General features: G+C 50.5%; 1 protein-coding gene and 1 long non-coding RNA gene across 2 annotated transcripts in view; one reads left to right on the top strand and one right to left on the bottom strand.

The window, feature by feature from the left end:
• LOC116969389 overlaps positions 1–15,824 on the top strand; it is a 17,837-nt gene extending 2,013 nt beyond the window's left edge. The window contains exons 2-3 of the long non-coding RNA XR_004410746.1: positions 6,135–6,139; positions 15,763–15,824. This is a non-coding gene — a long non-coding RNA (uncharacterized LOC116969389). The remainder of the gene's footprint in view (positions 1–6,134; positions 6,140–15,762) is intronic.
• Positions 1–18,703, bottom strand: part of LOC116969385 (NACHT, LRR and PYD domains-containing protein 3-like) — a 48,083-nt gene extending 29,380 nt beyond the window's left edge. Inside the window, exons 1-3 of the mRNA XM_033016250.1 lie at positions 17,654–18,703; positions 17,164–17,250; positions 16,838–17,008 (exon numbers count right to left, since the gene is read on the bottom strand). Coding sequence (XP_032872141.1) covers positions 16,838–17,008; positions 17,164–17,250; positions 17,654–18,522 — 1,127 coding nt within the window. The 5' untranslated portion in view covers positions 18,523–18,703. The remainder of the gene's footprint in view (positions 1–16,837; positions 17,009–17,163; positions 17,251–17,653) is intronic.
• Positions 18,704–20,688: the final 1,985 nt, after the last annotated feature.

Here is a 20,688-nt window from a genome sequence, read left to right on the forward strand (position 1 = left end):
CTCCACATGCGGCAAGAGCTTTACCCAGTTGTCGGGGCTGTGTGAGCACCAGCGGGTGCACAGCAGTGAGCGGCCCTTCACCTGCCCCGACTGCAGCAAAGGCTTCAAGTCGCCCAAGGACCTGAAGGTGCACAGGCGCCTGCACACTGGGGAGCGGCCCTTCACCTGCAGCGACTGCAGCAAGGGCTTCACCAAGTCCAGCAACCTGCTGGAGCACCAGCGCACCCACACCGGTGAGCGGCCCTACACCTGTGCCCAGTGCGGCAAGGACTTCACCCAGCGCAGCAACCTGCTGGAGCACCAGCGCACCCACACCGGTGAGCGCCCCTACACCTGTGCCCAGTGCGGCAAGAGCTTCACCCAATCCAGCCACCTGCTGGTTCACCAGCGCAGCACCCACACCGGCGAGCGCCCCTACACCTGCGCCCAGTGCGGCAAGGGATTCACCCAGTCCAGCACCCTGCTGCTGCACCAGCGCAGCCACACCGGCGAGCGCCCCTTCACCTGCGCCCAGTGCGGCAAGGGCTTCACCCGCTCTGACTGCCTGCTGATGCACCAGCGCACCCACACCCGCGTGCGCCCCTACACCTGTGCCCAGTGCGGCAAGGGCTTCACCCAGCCCAGCGGCCTGCTGGAGCACCAGCGCACCCACACCGGCGAGCGCCCCTACACCTGTGCCCAGTGCGGCAAGTGCTTCATCGCCAACAGCAACCTGCTGAAACACCAGCGCATCCACACCGGTGAGCGCCCCTACACCTGCGCCCAGTGCGGCAAGGGCTTCACCCAGTCCAGCACCCTGCTGCAGCACCAGCGCACCCACACCGGCGAGCGCCCCTACACCTGTGCCCAGTGCGGCAAGGGCTTCATCGAACCCAGTGGCCTGCTGAAGCACCAGCGCACCCACACCGGCGAGCGTCCCTACACCTGCGCCCAGTGCGGCAAGGGCTTCACCCAATACGGCAATCTGCAGACGCACCAGCGCACCCACACCGGGGAGCGGCCCTACACCTGTGCCCAGTGCGGCAAGGGCTTCACCCACTCCAGCAGCCTGCAGACGCACCAGCGCACCCACACCGGTGAGCGCCCCTACACCTGCGCCCAGTGCGGCAAGGGCTTCACCCAATACGGCAATCTGCTGAAGCACCAGCGCACCCACACCGGCGAGCGCCCCTACACCTGCGCCCACTGCGGCAAGGGCTTCACCCGCTCTGACTGCCTGCTGGTGCACCAGCGCACCCATACCGGCGAGCGTCCCTACACCTGCGCCCAGGGCGATAAGGGCTTCACCAACTCCACCCGGCTGCTGTCCCACCAGCGGGTGCACGCCGGCAACCGTCCCATCCCCAGCCCGGTGTGTGGAGAGCACTCTGCCATGGACTCCCACGCCCTGTCTCACCAGCACGTGCACACCAGTGGCCCGCCCTACGACTGTCCGTACTGCAGTGAGGCGTTTGACAGCTCGCGGGGGTTGCGGCAGCACCGGCGGACCCACGCCGGCGAGCAGTTGATCCCACTGTGACAAGAGAGCATGGGGGCTGCGGGAGCGAGACCCTTTGTGTGCGCTGAGTGTGGCAAGGGTTTCACCCGCATGTCCAGCCTGTGGCAGCACCGGTGTACCCACAACGGTGAGCGTCCCTTCCCCTGCCCGTCCTGTGGTAATGGCTTCACCCGCCTTGACCACCTGCTGGAGCACCGGCGAGTCCACACCAGCCAGCGCCCCTTCACCTGCCCGCTCTGTGGCAAGGCCTTTGCCCGCTCCTCCAGCCTGTTGGCACACCGACACGTGGATAGATAGGCGCTGTTTAGGTAAACACAAAATGCTGGAAGGAATGGGTAACGTTTCTGGTCGAGACTGAAAATGTCACCCAGTCCTTCTCTCCAGAGATGCTGCCTGTCCCGCTGAGTTACTCCAGCGTTTTGTGTCCATTTTTCTAAACCAGCATCTGCAGTTCCTTGTTTTTAAACCATTCTGGTTAACCATCTCTGCACCTTCCCCAAAGCCTCCACATCAGTCCTGTAATGGAGTGACCAGAACTGTATGCAATACTCCAAATGCTACCTGACCAATGTCCCTTAAAGCTGCACATATACATTCCTCTCTCCTTATCTCACATCCTTTTATCTCCTTATTTTCCCTTGCCTCTGTCACTTACTTCACTCATCTGCCGATCACCCCCTCATCTGTCAACATAGTGTCAGTCTGAAGAAGGGTCCCCGACCCGAAATGTCACCTATCCATGTTCCCCACAGATGCTGCCTGACCCGCTGAGTTACTCCAGCACCCTTTGACTAAGTTCCTGTTGTTTGGGGGTTTGTAACTAAAGTTTGTGATCGATATAACCATAGCATGAGAAGTATTGTGTTAGTGACAAGAATGCTTTGAATGGGTATACTCTGTGATTGATGTGTTAGACGTCATTGCTCCAACTGTGTATAAACATGTGACTATGTTTCCAAAATACTAACAAAAGATGCTGTATGTCTTTGTTCATTAGAGTGATGGCCCTGGAAGGTTAAGTGTGTGTTGCATACTTGACTTTGTATCCCCTGGCAGTCTCGCCGGCTAAATGATCAGTAAAGCTTGAGTTGGTTGATCTAACTTATTGTGAGTTGTCTGTTTTATGAAATGTACCTAACAGTTCTGGACTCCCCCAACATGGGGAACATGTTTCCTGCGTCTACTCTGTCCAATCCCTCACTAATTTTATACGATTCAATAAGATACCCGCTCATCCTTCTGAATTCCAGTGAATACAAACCCAGTCGACCCGTTCTTTCAACAAATGTCAGTCCCGCCATCCCAGGAATTAACCTGGTGATCCTACACTGGGCTCCCTCAATAGCAAGAATGTCCTTCCTCAAATTAGGAGACCCAAACGGCACACAATTCTCCAGGTGTGGTGTCACTAGGGCCCTGTACAACTGCAGAAGGACCTCTTTGCTCCTATACTCAACTCCTCTTGTTATGAAGGCCAACATGCCATTCGCTTTCTTCACTGCCTGCTGTACCTGCATGCTTACTTTCAGTGACTGTTGAACAAGGACACACAGATCTCGTTGTACTTTGGTCACGACCCTTCTTCAGACCTGAAACATCATCTATCCACATTGACCACAGATGCTGCCTGACCCGCTGAGTTACTCCAGCACTCTGTGAAACGTCACCTATCCATATTCTCCACACCAGATGCTGCCTGACCCGCTGAGTTACTCCAGCACTCTGAAACGTCACCTATCCATGTTCTCCACAGATGCTGCCTGACCCGCTGAGTTACTCCAGCACTCTGTGTCTATTGAGCAAGAGCATCCATGTACAACTATCGGTCCAGTCCAAAGTTCAATGAATGACCACTCTATACATCACACACAGCTTCCTTTCACCCGAAAGCCCTTCATGCTTTGCTTCGGGTACTTATCATTAACCGTTTGACACAAGTGGTTAATGACTAGTTCACATTAACATTGAAACGTCACCGATCTGTGTCTGTTCAATATTCACACCAATGTTGGAATGGCCAACTCCTGCACCTATTTGTCTGTTTCCCTGGTTTCAGGGCTTTTACAAATGTTGGCATCGGGGAATGGGTGTATTACGGGGAAAGGAAACGGGCCACAGGGCAATAAAGAACCATTTTGCAGTAAAGAGCACAATTAAATCTAAGCAACTTCCAATGTGCATTGAATGCATCTCATAAGTTGCTCCAGTTTGTGGTCAACACTACCATCATGTGGTGATCCGCTGCACTGCAGGCCCGGCCATTCTTTGGTCAACACTCCCACCATGTGGTGATCCGCTGCACTGCAGGCTCGTCTGGTATGTGGTGATTTGTGAGCAACTTCCTCTTGCCAGAGTTAAGGAGTGTTGCTCGCTTTTATCACCCTCTGGACACAGGATTGGATTAGATTCCTTTATTGTCATTCAGACCTTTCGGTCTGAACGAAATTCCGTTGCCTGCAGTCATACATATAATAAGAAATAACAAAACACACACTTAACACAAATTAACATCCACCACAGTGAGTTCACCAGGCACCTCCTCACTGTGATGGAAGACTTTTGCCTTCTCCCCATATCCCCTGACTCCGCTATCATTAAGAGCCCTATCTAGCTCTCTCTTGAAAGCATCCAGAGAACCGGCCTCCACCGCCCTCTGAGGCAGAGAATTCCACACTCACAACTCTCTGTGAGAATAAGTGTTTCCTCGTCTCCGTCCTAAATGGCCGACCCCTTATTACATAGAAACATAGAAAATAGGTGCAGGAGTAGAGGCCATTCGGCCCTTCGAGGCTGCACCGCCATTCAATATGATCACGGCTGATCATCCAACTCAGTATCCTGTACCTGCCTTCTCTCCATATCCCCTGATCCCTTTAGCCACAAGGGCCACATCTAACTCCCTCTTAAATATAGCCAATTAACTGTGGTCTCAACTACCTTCTGTGGCAGAGAATTCCACAGATTCACCACTCTCTGTGTAAAAAATGTTTTTCTCATCTCGGTCCTAAAAGACTTCCCTCTTATCCTTAAACTGTGACCCCTTGTTCTGGACTTCCCCAACATCGGGAATAATCTTCCTGCATCTAAGGGGAACTTCTTTACTCAGAGAGTGGTAGCGGTATGGAATGAGCTTCCAGTGGAAGTGGTGGAGGCAGGTTCGATGGTATCATTTAAAAATAAATTGGATAGGCATATGGATGAGAAGCGAATGGAGGGTTCTGGTATGAGTGCAGGCAGGTGGGACTAAGGGAAAATAAGTGTTCGGCACGGACTTGTAGGGCCGAGATGGCCTGTTTCCGTGCTGTAATTGTTATATGGTTATATGGTTATAGTCTGTCCAACCCCTTAAGAATTTTGTAAGTTTCTATAAGATCCCCCCTCAATCTTCTAAATTCTAGCGAGTACAAGCCGAGTCTATCCAGTCTTTCTTCATATGAAAGTCCTGACATCCCAGGAATCAGTCTGGTGAACCTTCTCTGTACTCCCTCTATGGCAAGAATGTCTTTCCTCAGATTAGGAGACCAAAACAGTACGCAATACTCCAGATGTGGTCTCACCAAGACCCTGTACAACTGCAGTAGAACCTCCCTGCTCTTATACTCAAATCCTTTTGCTATGAATCTATCCATTTCTTAAGAAAAGATTTAACATGTTTAAATAGCCTAAGTGTCCAAATAACATTCACACAAGAATTCACAATATAGCATGATTTTTAAATCTCATTGTCGTGGATTTATGGGCCAAATGGAAGGAATTTAGTGTTTGATTCCTGTAAATGAATGGCCATTTATTTGGTCACTAATGGCTCCTTCACCTCCAGTTGCCTTTATCTAAGCAGGTTCATTGCACGACACTGAACAACCAGACTTGCCTTCTCCCTGGTCAGCTCCTGTACAAGCTGCTCTGGGAATCCATGAGGGAGGGAGGGAGGGAGACAGACAGACAGACACTCCACAAACTCCTCGTCCACTTGGCCCTTGCTCTCCTGTCCCACCCTGCGCCTTCCGCCCCGCTCTTGACGTCACCGCTTGCGGCGGGGCTGCGGGGCAGCGACGTCATTTCCGGGCCGATGCCCCTCACTCGCCCCTCTCTCCCCCCCCCAGCCCCACAACTGTATTACACTCGATCCCGGGCGGATAAACTGTATTACACTCGATCCCGGGCGGATAAACTGTATTACACTCGATCCCGGGCGGATAAACTGCATTACACTCGATCCCGGGCCCCACAACTGTATTACACTCGATCCCGGGCGGATAAACTGTATTACACTCGCTCCCGGGCGGATAAACTGTATTACACTCGCTCCCGGGCGGATAAACTGTATTACACTCGCTCCCGGGCGGATAAACTGTATTACACTCGCTCCCGGGCGGCTGCAGCTTTCGACGCCCTTAACTTCCCGCCTCATCCTCCCCTCCGCCGTCGAAGTCCGTTAACCTCCTCTCCCCACCCCCACTCACCCACTAACCGTCCATCGCCGCCGTTAACCGCTCCTCACTGGACCAGCTGTGAAGCGACGGTAAAGAGGTAAAACGCGTGAATGTAAAGCTGCTGCTGCTGCTGCTGCTGCTGCATTTTGATTGACACCGTGTGGCCGCCTCCACCCGGGATCCAGAGCGAGCGAGCGAGCGAGAGCGCGTGTGTTGTGTGTGTGGAGCCGCCGCCGTCCATCTCTCCTTCCCGCTCGCGGGGAGCGGCGCCGCTTCAAACGGCCGCGGGCAACGGCGCGAGGCCCAGTGACGTCAACGCCCCCCCCCCCCGACCAACTGTCGACGCCCCCCTCCCCCCACACACACAACTGTCGCTCGCCCCCCCCCCCCACACACACAACTGTCGACGCCCGCGCGCTCGGTCACAGGGAGTTAGTTCCTTCTCCACCACCGACCTTCACATTCCCGCTGGAAATGGGCTGAATAAACACAGGTGGGAAGTTTAAATCATCGTGAATGACAACAACGTGCAGTAGACACACAGACAGACAGAGGTTGTTAGTTGTTAGTTCAGGTTGTTAGGATGGGATACAGAGTTGGGGGAGAGATGGAAAGATGCTGCAGGTCTAATATCAAACCCACAGATGCTGCAGGTCTAATAGCAAACCCACAGATGCTGCAGGTCTAATATCAAACCCACAGATGCTGCAGGTCTAATATCAAACCCACAGATGCTGCAGGTCTAATATCAAACCCACAGATGCTGCAGATCTAATATCAAACCCTCAGATGCTGCAGGTCTAATATCAAACCCACAGATGCTGCAGGTCTAATATCAAACCCACAGATGCTGCAGGTCTAATATCAAACCCACAGATGCTGCAGGTCTAATATCAAACCCACAGATGCTGCAGGGCGTGCACATCTCTGAATATCTTTCCTGGTTCGAGAACACTGATGCAATTGTCAAGAAAGCTCATAAGCGCCTCTAATTCCTGAGAAGATTAGGGAGAGTTGGTTTGTCACGGAGGACTCTCTCTCTAACTTCTAAAGGTGCACAGTAGAGAGCATGCTGACCGGTTGCATCGTGGCTTGGTTCGGCAACTTGAGAGCCCAGGAAAGGAAGAGACTACAAAAAGTAGTAAACACTGCCCAGACCATCATCGGCTCTGACTTTCCTTCCATCGAGGGGATTTACCGAAGTCGTTGCCTCAAAAAGGCTGGCAGCATCATCAAAGACCCACACCATCCTGGCCACACACCCATCTCCCTGCTACCTTCAGGTAGAAGGTACAGGAGCCTGAAGACTGCAACGACCAGGTTCAGGAATAGCTACTTACCCACAGCCATCAGGCTATTAAACATGGCTCGGACAAAACTCTGAACATTAATAACCCATTATCTGTCATTTTGCACTTTATCAGTTTAATTATTCATGTGATTTGTAGTCAATGCCTATTATGTTCTGTGTGCTGAAGCAAAGCAAGAATTTCATTGTCCTATCAGGGACACATGACAATAAACTTGAACTTGAACGAGGTCTAAACACAAACCCACAGATGCTGCAGGTCTAATATCAAACCCACAGATGCTGCAGGTCTAAACACAAACCCACAGATGCTGCAGGTCTAAACACAAACCCGCAGATGCTGCAGGTCTAATATCAAACCCACAGATGCTGCAGGTCTAAACACAAACCCACAGATGCTGCAGGTCTAAACTCAAACCCACAGATGCTGCAGGTCTAATATCAAACCCACATATGCTGCAGGTCTAATATCAAACCCACAGATGCTGCAGGTCTAAACTCAAACCCACAGATGCTGCAGGTCTAATATCAAACCCTCAGATGCTGCAGGTCTAATATCAAACCCACAGATGCTGCAGGTCTAATATCAAACCCATAGATGCTGCAGGTCTAATATCAAACCCTCAGATGCTGCAGGTATAAACTCAAACCCACAGATGCTGCAGGTCTAATATCAAACCCACATATGCTGCAGGTCTAATATCAAACCCACAGATGCTGCAGGTCTAATATCAAACCCACAGATGCTGCAGGTCTAAACTTAAACCCACAGATGCTGCAGGTCTAAACTCAAACCGGAAAACACAAACTCAAGTTCCCATTTAGGTTACACACGACGTCTACTTTAAAATATCGATGAGTCCAAATGGTGAACTCTCTCCCCCAACAGATCTTGCCACACATGTCATGGGTGGAATTGGCTGCTCACAACCTCTGCTCAAATAAAACAAATGCTGTTCCGACACGTAAACACAACTCAAACATTAACCTCACATTTCTAATTCCAAGTAAGGTTACAATTGGCAAAGTCACGGGCAGTTAGGTGGTTAATTGGAATAAGTCTGGAAATTATTAACTGTATTTGGAACTTTGATAAATGATTGGAAAGGCTAAATTTCATGAGAGCATCAATTGAGGTGTATAGAGTAATGAGATGAGGGATGAAAGGAGGAGGAGCAGTTTAGCACGGTGATACAGGAATTAGCTGAAAGATTGTAGACCTGGTGAAACGTTTCTCCCACCACAGGATCAGTACAGATCTGGAACTCATAGAAACATAGAAAATAGGTGCATGAGTAGAGGCCATTCGGCCCTTCGAGCCTGCACCGCCATTCAATATGATCATGGCTGATCATCCAACTCAGTATCCCACCCCTGCCTTCTCTCCATACGCCCTGATCCCTTTAGCCACAAGGGCCACATCTAACTCCCTCTTAAATATAGCCAATGAACTGTGGCCTCAACTACTTTCTGTGGCAGAGAATTCCACAGCTAAAATTACCTTTGAAGAAACGTATACACTACAATGTGTGCTTGAAGACTGGTTACCAGAAGGTGGGATCTGACCGATGAACTCTTGCACAACCGGCAAAGACACTGTGGGTCGAATAATTGGCTTCCTCTGTCCTCAATGTATTGAAACCGCAAATGACCAACGGTAGCTGGGGGATGGAGGTACCACTGGTAGACACAGTGATGAAGACAGGAATCCCAAGCACATTTACACTGGGTGGAGCTGGACAGCCCTGCATTGTTCCACCGTTCCTCAGAGTCAGAAACAAGCCACTCCAGAAACACACCGACCACCACCCCAGTCACAGATACTGACCCCTAGATCTGGACTCTTCACTCAGGGGAAAAACCAGGAGTCAAGAGTGTTAAATTCTCACATGTACAATGGGACAATTAAATACTTACATGCAGCATAACATGACACCCGGCATACATCCATTCTATGGACATTTCATTCAGGTCACCCCTCATTCCTCTAAACACTAAAGAACAGAGGCTGAGCATCGGTCTCGCTACACACGCAACACCAGTCTGATGAAACTTGATGCAATATTATTCCTTATTTATGTTAATAAATGCTATCTAATACTGGTGCTTCTACAGCAAGGCACCATGTTAATTGTATAATAGTACAAAAACATGTCCCCACCCTGCTGAGCCCTCTCGACACCCTCCACAACCTCCTGAACCCTCTCCTCACCCTCCTCACCCTCCACACCCCATCCTCACCCTCCTGAACCCTCTCTTCACGCTCCACACCCCATCCTACTGAACCCTCTCTGTGTCCTCCACAACCCAAACCCTCTGTGCACCCTCCACATCCCTTCTGAACCCTCTCTGCACCCTCCCCCCTCTCTCCCAAACCCTCTCAGCACCCTACAAACCACGTCCCCACCCTCACGAACCCTCTCTGCACCCTCCACACCCCATCAAACAGTGGGCGGCCTGGACAGAGTGTATGTGGAGAGGATGTTTCCACCAGTGGGAGAGTCTAGGACCAGAGGGCACAGCCTCAGAATGAAAGGATGTCCTTTAGAATGGAGATGATGGGGAATTTCTTGAGCTGGAGTGTGGTGAATCTGTGGGATTCATTGCCACAGACGGCTGTCATTAGGTATTTTTAAGGCGGAGATTGACAGATTCTTCATTCGTACGGGTGTCAGGGTTATGGGGAGAAGGCAGGAGAATGGGGTTGAGAGGGAGAGATAGATCTGCCGTGATTGAGTCTAAGAAAAAAATCATCATCTATATCTCTCGTTTCCCTTATCCGTAACCAGACTGAAGAAGGGTCTCGACCCGAAACGTCACCCATTCCTTCTCTCCAGAGATACTGCCTGTCCCGCTGAGTTACTCCAGCTTTTTGAGTCTAACCATGAGTGAATGGCGGAGTAGACTAGATGGGCCGACTGGCCTCATTCTGCTGCTCCCCACGGCAGACCCCTCTCTGCCTGGTGATGCATAAACTCGGGGCATCATTGGGCGTGTGGCCGCAGGAACCCCTTCACTGATGAGCGGGGACCCGGTTGACAAATGGCGCCGCTCACCCCGGGGATTCACGGTGGCGCAGCTGTAGAGTTGCTGCCTTGCAGCAAAATGCAGCGCTGGTGACCCGGGTTCGATCCTGACTACGGGCGCTCTCTGTACGGAGTTTGCACGTTCTCTTCGAGACCTGCGTGGGTTTTCTCCCAGATCTCCGCTTTCCACCCACATTCCAAAGACGTGCAGGTTTGCAGATGAATTGGCTTGGTGAATGTCAACATTGTCCCTAGTGGGTGTAGGATACGTTTGTGACATCCAGTGGTGGTGATTATAGGCAAAGATACAGAGACAGAGCAACGGTGACGTGCTGTATCCCCTCTCTACCCCCCTCCTCCTACTCTCTCCTCTCTCCCCACCCCCTCCTCCTACTCTCTCCCCACCCCCCCTTCTACTCTCCCCCTCCCCCCTTCTCGTCTCCCCTCCCCTTCTCCCCCCTCTGTCCTATTTCCCCCCCCCTCCCCTCGATTCTCCTCTCCCCCCCCCCTTCTCCTCTCCCCCCCCCCTTCTCCTCTCCCCCCCTCCCCCTTCTCTCCCTCCTCCCCTTCTCCTCTCCCCCTCCCCTTCTCCACTCCCCCTCCCCTTCTCCTCTCCGCCTCCCCTCTCCCCCTCAACAGAAAATACCATATTCAGGACCGAATAACATCGACAGCCAACAATAATATTTCCTCACCTTTCTTTGTTATTGGGGAAGCTGAAGAAAGACAGATAGGGTGGATTACAGCAGTTTACAGCAGAACAGTGAGCTGTAGATGTAGTGGACCGACACCATGACAATATCGAGGCTGTCCTTCAAAATGGCGGCTACAGTCGACCCCCCGACTTGGCGGGAAGAGGCAGCGCGCGGGGACGTCGGCGGCGGCGGCAGCCAATGGGATGCATGGGGGGGGGGTAACAGCGCGTGGGGCCCGCAATGGTGCTCGCTCCCGTCCAGCGCCAACTGTATTACACTCGCTCCTCCCCCCCCCCCCCACACACACAACTGTCGACGCTCGCGCCCCCCCCCCCCCACACACACAACTGTCGACGCTCGCCCCCCCCCCACACACACACAACTGTCGACGCCCGCGCGCTCGGTCACTGGGAGTTAGTTCCTTCTCCACGACCGACCTTCACATTCCCGCTGGAAATGGGCTGAATAAACACAGGTGGGAAGTTTAAATCATCGTGAATGACAACAACGCGTAGTAGACACAGACAGACAGAGGTTGTTAGTTGTTAGTTCAGTTGTTAGATGGGACACGGAGTTGGGGGAGAGATGGAGATAGAAAGAGAGGAGGAAGAAGGAGGGGGTGGGAGAAGAAAAGGGGGAGGAGAGACGGGAAGAGAGAGATTCGATAGAGAGGGTTAATAGGGGTGGAGAGAGATACTCTGGGCTCTCCGATAGGATCTCGCCTAAATCCTCTAGTCGAACCGGAACTCTCGGTCTGCTCGCGCGAGGGTTCGCTCTTTCTGCGCGCCCTCTCTGTCTCGTCTCGGTCGAGCTAGCGTCGGTGAGTTCAGTGCCTCGCCGCCCGAGCGGGCTCTTGGCTATTCGACCTAGCGAGAGTGGTGAGAGGAGAGGAGCGGAGAGAAAGAGAGGGGGGGGGGTCGGAGAGAGATTTATCCACCCTCTCCCCCACCCTCTCCACCACCCTCTCTTGAATTTAGAAGATTGAGAGGGGATCTTATAGAACGTACAAAATCTCAAGGGGTTGGCCAGTCTCGATGCAGGAAGGAAGATTGTTCAGCCGATGTTGGGGAAGTCAGAACAAGGGGCCACACACACAGTTTAAGGATAAAGGGGGAAATCTTTAGGACCGAGATGAGGAAAAAAACATTTTGCCCCCCAACCACCAGAGAGTGGTGAATCTGTGGAATTCTCTGCCACAGAAGGTAGTTGAGGCCACAGTTTCATTGGCTATATTTAAGAGGGAGTTAGATGTGGCCCTTGTGGCTAAAGGGATCAGGGGGTATGGAGAGAAGGCAGGTACAGGATACTGAGTTGGATGATCAGCCATGATCATATTGAATGGCGAATGGTGCAGGCTCGAAGGGCCGAATGGCCTCTACTCCTGCACCTGTTGTCTATGTTTCTATCACTAACTAACGGCAATAAGTCACCAATCTACACCCACTATCACAACACTGGGCCACAAAAACACCGCCTTTTGTTGTTGTTTGTGTAGAAAACCTGTTTATTTTTGATTACATTCATTATTTCCATTTGAACCATTTTAAAAAGGTCAACGCTTTTCTGTTTTTTTCAAAATATTTCAATATTTATTTATATTTGGATAATTCTTTGTGAAAAGATTATTGCATAAATGTTTATAAAACGTCGCGCTTATTAAATCCGCTGATTTAGACTGAAAATGCTTTTTAAAATTTACGTTGAACGATTAATTTTTTACAAAATTGCTTATTTTTGAATGTTAAAATCCCCACTGCTCTCTCCTTTCTATTTTATTTTACAAACGTTGCCGTTATTGATGTTATTTCCCGTTTATATCCCCGCTGCGATCTGTCCTCAAAGTCACAAAACTCACGTGTGGCGAGTAAACGGATTGACGGCGACACAGAGACGTGGATCTCCTCTCCCTCCCCCCCCCCCCCCCCCCCCCCCCCCCCCCCCCCCTCTATAACCCCCCCCCCCCCCCCTCTATACCCCCCTCCCCCTCTCTTTTCCCCCTCCCCTCTCTTTCACCCCCTCCCCTCTCTTCCCCCCCCTCCCCTCTCTTTTCCCCCCCTCCCTCTCTCTTCCCCCCCCTCCCTGTCTCCCACCCCTCTCTGTCTCTCCGTCCCCTCTCTCTCTGCCCCTCGAGATAAGGCGGGGATAGGGTAAAAGGAGCCAATGAATAATATTAATATTTCATTAGACTCTCTTCTCTACCTGCTGTACTTGTGCTTGGCTTGGCCGTATTAATGAACAGTATTACCTGATTAGATTGGACAGCATGCAAACAAAATATTTTCACTGTTTCTCAGTACATGTGAGAATAATAAGTGTCGGCACAGTAGTGCAGCTGGTAGAACCGCTGGCTCACGGCTCCGGAGACTCGGGTTCGATTCTAACCACGGCCACTGTTTGTGTGGAGTTTGCATGTTTTTCCTACGACAGCGTGCGTTTCCTCCCACATCCCTATGGCATGCTGGCATGAACATCAATTTCCCTCTGTAAATGTGCCCCTAATATGCAGAACGTGAGATAACATAAAACTAGTGTGAGCGGGTGATGGATTGATGATTGGCATGGACTCGCTGGGCCGAAGGGCCTGTTTGCATACTGTGCCTCTGAACGCTAAAGCTAAAGTGTGAGAATAAGTTGCGTTTAATGTCACAACGGTGTATTCTGTCAAACTGTGTCGCTGCCTCAAAAAGGCTGACAGTATCATCAAAGACCCACACCATCCTGGCCACACATTCATCTCCCTGCTACCTTCAGGTAGAAGGTACAGGAGCCTGAAGACTGCAACAACCAGGTTCAGGAATAGCTACTTCCCCACAGCCATCAGGCTATTAAACCTGGCTCGGACAAAACTCTGATTATTATGAACCCATTTTCTGTTATTTGCACTTTATCAGTTTATTTATTCATGTATATATATATTTATATTATGGTATATGGACACACTGATCTGTTTTGTAGTAAATGCCTACTATGTTCTGTGTGCTGAAGCAAAGCAAGAATTTCATTGTCCTATACAGGGACACATGACAATCAACTCACTTGAACTTGAACAATGTTTCCATCCAGAATCAAGAGGAGAATGCACCCGTGGGATTGAACAGTGGGAGAGGGACAATTGTTGTGAGTTAGCGCATTGTTTAGATGCCGCAGGGAATAAGTTACAGCAACAGGTTGGGGACCATTGTCAGGGCAAGTCGAGGATCATAGCCGGGTCTCCCTCCCTCCGTGCAGGGTGCGGGTAGATACGGCTCGTGGCCTGACAGCAACCCGCTGATCAGAGCACCTCATCTCCGTCATGTGGTCTGCCTTTTAGCAGAGTGGGGGTGGTGACAGCTATGGGTGGAGGAAAACAGACAACACTTGATAATTCCATTATTTTGATTCATCACAGCTCCTCCAATGTCTTCGATGATGGAGCTCCTGGAAAGGTGTGATGATTGGCAGCTGCTGGATTTGACAAATCATTACCGCCAGAGGCTGGAAGAGGCAATTCAAGAGGCGTTGGAGAATGTCGTCTTCGTTCTAGCATACGAGAGATATTTCAGTGAGCAAGAGTACAAGGTAGGGAGAGGATTGGATGAGTGGGTAACTTCAGCTGATACTGAAATGTTTTCATGCACAAATATTGTGGGCGGAAGGGTCCATTCTTGTGCTGTCCTGCTTGTAATGAGTCGAGTCGTACACACGTCAATGTACAACACACGTTTATTAAAGTCCACTCACTCACAGCATTCATCTGCATGGTGTTACAGTAACTAGTAGCTACTCACACTCATTACCAATAAACATAATATTACATAGTGACCAAGCAAAGATACTATAAACATAGTAAACACAACTTGTTCCCCCGCAACGATGATTACACTGCGAGAGGCATAACTGAAGTCGGGTCAAGTTTACTAAAATGGCGGAAGTTCCGCTCCGTACTACACGTCAGTCCATTGGAATTTGCAGGAGTGGTCTATCTTGCTCCGTTCTAGTATCTTTGCTAATTACTTAAGCAGACTTCTGATAATATGAACCGCATAGTAGGCGGAGCTTCTACTAACAAGCACTACAATTGGTTAGTAAGAAGTAACCAATATACACTTCTCTCTATAATTACAGCGCAGTCACAAAGAATATCCAGTAGAGCAGTTGACATCTAGAGCAGAGGATGCAATAGATGAGGTTGGAGGAGGTGCAGGTGAACCTCTGCCTCACCTGGAAAGACTGCTTGGGCCCTTGGATGGAGTCGAGGGGGGAGGTAAAGCGACAGTGTAGCATCTCCTGCAGTTGCAAGGGAAAGTTCCCGGGGAGGGGGTGATTTGGGTGGGAAGGGACCAGGGAGTTACGGAGGGAGCGGTCTCTGCGGAAAGCAGACAGGGGAGGAGATGGGAAGATGAGGCCAGTGGTGGGATCCCGTTGGAGGTGGCGAAAATGTCGGAGGATTATCTGTTCTATGTGACGGCTGGTGGGGTGGAAGGTGAGGACAAGGGGGACTCTGCCCTTGTTACGAGTGGGGGGTTGGGGAGTGAGAGCGGAGTTACGGGATATAGAAGAGACCCTGGTTAGAGCCTCATCTATAGTAGAAGAGGGGAACCCCCGTTCCCTGAAGAATGAGGACATCTCCGATGCCCTGGTCTGGAATCCACCAGAGTCATGTTTAATCTTCTCTGCCAAATGGATACAGTTGTCACCATCAACCCGCAGCAAGAGCGGGGGCCGCTGATGATAAAGTCACATCTGGGAACCTGCAGGCCCCCCCCGCTGCAATTCCCCCGTCCACGACTGGAGGGCAGCACCGGATATCCGGCAGGAGAAGCGCGTACCCGGGTCACGTGACAGCGGGCAGGGTCGCCTCTGATGTCACCGCCCGGCCGGCCCGGGAAGCGTTGGGGTTTAAAGGGGAGGGCGGCCGTTTAAAGGGGAGGGCGATGAATCGGCCAACAATATTCCGGTCCCCAGGGCGGTGACGTTTACACCCAGAGATGTTCACACGTCCACTCTCAGTCCGGGTCTGCATGCCTGCAGCGAGATCAGTTCCTTCTTCCCGGTCGCATCGAACTTATTCGCCCTCAGGCTGAAACAGTCGAGGAATAAAGAGGAAGTAAACAGATGAAACAACAGTGTCAATAACAGGGACTGGGGTTAATATTTCAACAACATTTACAGAACAAATTCACAGGAGAAAGAAGCCCGCGGATGGATGGATCCCCTGATATTTGATCACATTAAACATTAACACAAACACTCACCCGATCCACTTCAGTGTCGGGAGGTTCAGTATGAGGCGGCAGAGAGCGGGGACACATCGGTCTGTGAGGGAGTTGTCTGTCAGGTACAGCTCCGTCAGTGAGGGCTTTGTACCGAGAGTGGAGACGAGATCCTCGACTCCAGAATCTGTGAGACCGACACGTTCCAGCCTGGAGATGAGAGAGAGTGAGGGTGAGGGACACAGAGAGACGGTGTAAATCCCCAGTGTTTATCAGTGACACAATTACTGATCATATTAATGTTCAGTGTCAGACACCCAGTGAGTGTAAACACAATCTCTCACAGTCTGGGACTTACCACAGTGTCTGTATTTTACAGTGCGGGTTCCTCAGAGCCGCAGACACCAGTTCCACTCCGGAATTTCCCAGTTTATTGTCACCCAGGTGCAGCCCCATCACCGTGTGGTTTGTACTGAGAGCGGAGACGAGATCCTCGGCTCCAGAATCTGTGAGACCGACACGTTGCAGCCTGAGGATGAGAGAGAGTGAGGGTGAGGGACACAGAGAGACAGGAGACGGTGCAAATCCCCAGTGTTTATCAGTGACACAATTACTGATCATATTAATGTTCAGTGTCACACACCCAGTGAGTGTAAACACAATCTCTCTCAGTCTGGGACTTACCCCAGTATCTGTATTTTACAGTCCGGGTTCCTCAGAGCCGCAGACACCAGTTTCACTCCGGAATTTCCCAGTTTATTCCCACTCAGGTACAGCCCCTTCAGTGAGGGGTTTGTACTGAGTGCGGAGGCGAGATCCTCGGCTCCAGAATCTGTGAGACCGACACGTTGCAGCCTGGAGATGAGAGAGAGTGAGGGTGAGGGACACAGAGAGACAGGAGACGGTGCAAATCCCCAGTGTTTATCAGTGACACAATTGCTGATCATATTAATGTTCAGTGTCAGACACCCAGTGAGTGTAAACACAATCTCTCACAGTCTGGGACTTACTCCAGTCTCTGTATTTTACAGTCCGGGTTCCTCAGAGCCACAGACACCAGTTTCACACCGGAAGCTCCCAGGTCGTTGTCTCCCAGTCTAAACACAAACAGACAGAGTAAGAAACAAACTGATACAAACCCCGGCCGCCCGACGAGTCTGAGATAGATAACTTCCCCCAAACAGATATTTCTGGAAACACCTCAGCACATTATTGTGGATGTGGTGTTTGGTGACTTTCACCATTTATTCTCATTCCCCGACCGACCGACCGGGAAATGTTCAGAGAACGGCGGCAGGCGGGTGGGCAACGCGCGCGTGTGACCCGGTGGAAGGGGTCGACCACCGGTGACCCGGGGGAGGGAGGGTAAAATAGGAGGGGCTGCCCCCCCCACCCCGTGCACAGTGACGGCCGCTCGGTCCCATAGAAAGGGTGCTGGACGGAATGACAAAATAGTGGAACAATTTTACAGTTCAGTGTTAGCGACAAACGGACAGTTACCTCAAGCACTGACAATTGTGCAGAGCCGGTCCGAGCCGCTGGAGACCTTCACACTGAATGTGGCAGCTCTCCAGATCTAGATGTTTGATTGTATCACAGAGCCTGATGGCATGAGACAGGACCGCACAGTCAATCGGGGTCAGTCCCAGTCCACTGAATGAAAGTTTTTCCACAGATCCCAGTGTCTGCTGAGCCAGTATAGGACTCTGAGACTCAAACAGGTAGTGCATCGTGTTCAGGAGCCTCCTTTTACCAAACTCACTGCCTGTATTTCTAATCTGACGTTTAACCTCCTCCTTCACCCAGTCACTCACTCGGCAGATTGTTTGATTAGGGAATTTACCCAGAAACTCCTCCAGGATCCAAGCTGCCCGTGGGGAGGAGAGACCAGCGACAAAACGGAGAAATACTTCAAATCGCCCGTCTGTCATGCCATGGGCTTCAATGAGGAGTGTCGTGATATCCCCGCGATGTGGAGTCATGAATTGTGCAAGTGCGGCTACAAACTCTTGGATGGTGAGGTGCGGGAAGGTGTACACCACGCTCCGGGCTGAATCCTCTCTCTCCAAAAGTTCCATCAGGAACCCGGACAGGAACTGAGAAGGCTGCAGATTGTATTTGATCAAATCTTCATCTGTGAACACAATGTTCTTCTCAGCCACTCCAGTGAAGGCCATCTGACCAACCCTCAGTAACACCTCACGGAGACTCTCAATCTCACGGCCATGGTTTTTAAGGATGTTGTAAATAAAGTAGCAATATAGTTGTGTGATGGTCTTGGGAACTCGCTGCGGGTCCCGGTGTGTTTGTGTGAAGAAGGGGCCCAGTGTCAGGACAAGGATCCAGCAGTAGGAGGGGTTGTAGCTCATGGTGTACAGGATCTCGTTCTCCTCCACATGTTTGAAAACAGCTGCTGCCACCGTCTGATCTTCAAAATACCTGGTGAAATATTCCTTCCGTTCCTCACCATCAAATCCCAGGATTTCAGCCCGGACACTGATCTCTGCCTTGTCCAGTAAATGTAACGCAGTGGGGCGGGTGGTCACTAGCACTGAACACCCTGGGAGCAGCTTGTGCTGGATTAAACTGTACACAATGTCAGACACTTCACACCGGGATTCAGGATCTGGGCACTGGTGCTGAGGTTCTGTGTCTCTCCGACTGTCAGCAAAATCGATTCTGCCCTTGAATTCATCCAGACCGTCGAATATAAACAGCAATCCCTCTGGGTTCTTCCAGACCTCTCCTAGCATATTCCCAAAGTAAGGATACTGATCCAGAATCAGTTTCCTCAGGGTTACTCTGTCTTTAATCATGTTCAAATCCCGGAATTTGAAACTGAAGACAAACTGGAATTGTTGGAATATTTTCCCCGTGGCCCAGTCATGAACAATCTTTTGCACCATTGTTGTTTTTCCGATCCCCGCGACTCCGGCCACGGCAGACGAACTCCCAGATTTGGATTTGCTCGCCGAAATGTTCTGGAATAACTGATCAGTTCGGATTTTTTCAAACTCTCCCCCGAGATGTTCCTCTCTCCACTCTTCATGGTCCCGGCCTCTTGCCAGCAACTCATGTTCCACCAGTGTCCGATCTCGAACAGTGGAGATGACCGTGAGCTCAGCGTATCGATCACGCAGCTGGAAAACCTTAACCTTCTCGTTCATCAGGATGGTGTTCACACTCAGTGTTTCAGTCTGTGCTCGCAGAGTCTCCATGTGCTTCTGCTGAACATCTTTTATCAGGTGAGATAAACAAGAGGTCCTGAAATTAGATTCATCACGCAAAGAAAACCACATTCACAGTATCCTAATATAGCCATAGTATGATACAGTGCGGGAACAGGCCCTTCGGCCCAACTTGTCCACACTGGCCAACAATGTCCCACTTGCCTGCGCTTGCTTCATGAACCTTCAAACCTGTCCTATCCATGCACCTACCTTAACTGTTTCTTAAACGATGGGTTAGTCCCAGCCTCAACTACCTCCTCTCGCAGCCTACTTCATACACCCACCACCCTTTGTGTGAAAAAGTTACTCCTCGGATTCCTATTAAATCTTTTCCCCATCACATTGAACCAATGTCCTCTGGTCCTCGATTCCTCTACTCTGGGCAAGAGACTCTGCACATCTAACCAATCTATTCCTCTCATTCCTACTCACTTCCCTTTAACTCCATCATTATATTCACAATTTGTCACCCCATTTAATTGCATCCCATTATACCCTTCACACTATGATTTACCCAGCCTATATTGGGAAAGATAAAAGCTCCTAATACAACGACCTTATTTGACCTGCAGCTGTCTGCAATCTCCTGACACATTTGTTCTTCTAATTCCCGTTGACTATTCGGGGGTCAGTAGTACACCCCCAACAAGGTGATCATCCTTTTCTTGTAACTCAGCTCTACCCATATAGCCTCACTGGACGAAACCCCCTCCTCTTTTTCCCTCACCCCTGTCTCTCCTGAAGCTCCTGTACCCCGGAACATTGACCAGGTTTCAGTCATGGCTACTGATAAAGCCGAATTAAGTTAAAAATATAAGAAGATATTAAATTGGCTTCTGGGCTGGCTTACAGTTTATATTTAGTCTCAAATTAGGCTTGCCTCAAGTTGCGGTGTGTGAGATAATAAATACTATAACATTGTCTCCCAAGTGACGAGAGAGGAAGCAGAGAAGTAGCTAGATCTCTTTGATGTATTGGAAAAGTAAGATGTCGTAAACCAAGTGTCCTATGTTTATGAGGGACGAGGTGCCGAGAGAGGAACCAGAGAAGTAGCTAGATCTCTTTGATGTATTTGATAAAATAAAATGTCGTTAACCAAATGGCCAATGTTTTTAATATATCTTGTACCATGTGACAGATGCCTTTGAGTTGATGCATTCTGTAGAAATTATTTTCCTGTACCTCTGACCATGACTAATGTCTGTGGAATGTGCTAAGGTGACAAAAAACAACTATAATACAATGTAATTCTGTTGTTCAGAGAAGTGGACTGAGGACAGCGAAGTGTCTGTAATTGCTCACTTG

This window comes from Amblyraja radiata, unplaced genomic scaffold (genome assembly GCF_010909765.2).
Source record: "Amblyraja radiata isolate CabotCenter1 unplaced genomic scaffold, sAmbRad1.1.pri S35, whole genome shotgun sequence".
Classification (NCBI taxonomy): domain Eukaryota; kingdom Metazoa; phylum Chordata; class Chondrichthyes; order Rajiformes; family Rajidae; genus Amblyraja; species Amblyraja radiata.